This window comes from Mesitornis unicolor, unplaced genomic scaffold (genome assembly GCF_000695765.1).
Source record: "Mesitornis unicolor isolate BGI_N332 unplaced genomic scaffold, ASM69576v1 scaffold35888, whole genome shotgun sequence".
NCBI classification, from domain to species: Eukaryota; Metazoa; Chordata; class Aves; order Mesitornithiformes; family Mesitornithidae; genus Mesitornis; species Mesitornis unicolor.
The window spans coordinates 1-1,710 of record NW_010201787.1 but is presented as its reverse complement, the minus strand read 5'-3'; the positions used below and the strand labels follow the sequence as shown (position 1 = coordinate 1,710).

General features: G+C 61.2%; 1 protein-coding gene across 1 annotated transcript; it reads right to left on the bottom strand.

Annotated features, from left to right (window-relative positions):
• Window positions 1–6: 6 nt before the first annotated feature.
• Window positions 7–1,704, bottom strand: FZD9 (frizzled class receptor 9). The gene has a single exon (XM_010190211.1). It carries the CDS (start codon window positions 1,652–1,654, stop codon window positions 365–367), a length of 1,290 nt encoding a protein of 429 aa, XP_010188513.1. The 5' UTR covers window positions 1,655–1,704; the 3' UTR covers window positions 7–364.
• Between the last annotated feature and the right edge of the window lie 6 nt (window positions 1,705–1,710).

The following is a 1,710-nucleotide window of genomic DNA, read 5'->3' as shown; positions in this document are numbered from 1 at the left end:
ATTCCTCGCAGCTAATGATTAAAAAAAAAAAATCTAAAATAAATTACAGAATTAAATAAACACGGACTGGATTATTCCCCTCCCTGCCCCGTCCCCACTGCCCCCCCCAAAGAAAGCGTTAGAAGAGTCACTGGATTTGGCAACGGCAACAACAACAAAACAACCTCTAGGAAAAAGCAGCTACTTGTCAGAGTCGAGCAGTGCCAGAGGAGATCCCGCGGGCTTCGCCACCCCAAACCACCGTGCGCCCCCTCCCGCCGCCGCTCGCCCTCTGCCTTTGCCCCCAGCAGCGTCCCACTCGCCCCTTACCCGTGAGGCCAGCTTCCCCTGGCGTGCCATCCCCAGGGAGGGGGCAGCCCCAGCTCTAGACGTGCGTCGGGTTGTCCAGATACGGGTCTGTCTTGGTCATGTGCAGCATGACCGTGGGGGCTTTGTAGTGGCAGTGCACCCCCCCGCAGCTCACCCCGCTGCAGGGCTTGCCCCTCGTCCTCACACCCAGCTTTCTGTTGCAAAGGCTCTGCCAGGTCTGCAGCGTCTTGGAGCTCCACACCCAGACTCCACTGGTGATGCCCACCACCAGCGACATGAAAATCTTTAGCATAAAGACGGCCACGGTGGGCACCGAGGCCTCCAAGGAGCAGTTGGCCGCGCGCCGGCCGGGGAGGTGCAGGCAGCCGCGCTCCAGGGCCCTGAGGTTCCAGTAATCCACATTCAGCCGCTCGTAGAAGTAGCAGACGATGACGCAGGTGGCCGGGACAGTGTAGAGGATGGAGAAGACCCCGATCTTCACCATCAGCTTCTCCAGCTTCTCTGTGTTGGTGCCTCCTGTCTTCATGATCTTCCGGATGTGGAAGAGGGCGACGAAGCCTGTGAGGATGAAGGAGGTGCCAATGACCAGGTAGCAGGAGAGGGGGATGAGGACAAAGCCGGTCAGGGCGCTGACGTCCATGCTCCCCACGTAGCACAGCCCCGTGAGCTCGTCCCCCGCCACCTTCCGCATGGTGAGGATGACGATGGTCTTCATGGCCGGGATGCCCCAGGCGGCCATGTGGAAGTAGCTGCTGTGGGCCTCGATGGCCTCATGTCCCCACTTCTTCCCAGCAGCCAGGAACCAGGTGAGGGTGAGGACAACCCACCAGAGTGAGCTGGCCATGCCAAAGTAGTAGAGGATGAGGAAGACGATGGTGCAGCCCGTGCTCTCCAGCCCCTCCTGGATGATGTAGAGCTCGCCATTCTCCCGGTCGCAGGCAATGTTCTCGGCCCCTGCCACCGAGCGGATGATGAAGGCCACGGAGTAGACGTTGTAGCACATGGAGAGGAAGATGATGGGCCTCTCAGGGTACTGGAAGCGGTGGGGGTCAAGCAGAAAGGTGAGGACAGTGAAGGCAGTGGAGACGAAGCAGAGGGTGGACCAGACGGCCATCCAGATGAAGGCGAAGTCCTTGTCCTCGCGGGACCAGTAGACGTCCACCCCAGGAGAACACCTGGGCGCACAAGAGAGGCTCTTCTCCACATACTGGAACTTCTCGCAGGCCCCCAGGTCATTGGCCCCCCGGCCCTCTGTGGCACCCGGCGGCCACGGCCGGGGGGCCACGGGGAGCATCCCCTGGCCCTTGTGGGGCTCGGCGGATGAGGCGTTCTCGGGGGCCTCCATGCAGAGAGCGTTAGGGTCGTTCTTGGTGGGCAGCTTGCCACAGTCGAGCGACTCGG

Bases quoted from the DNA above. Each gene is read 5' to 3' on its own strand.
- FZD9 (XM_010190211.1), bottom strand. From the start codon at position 1,654: ATGGAGGCCCCCGAGAACGCCTCATCCGCCGAGCCCCACAAGGGCCAG.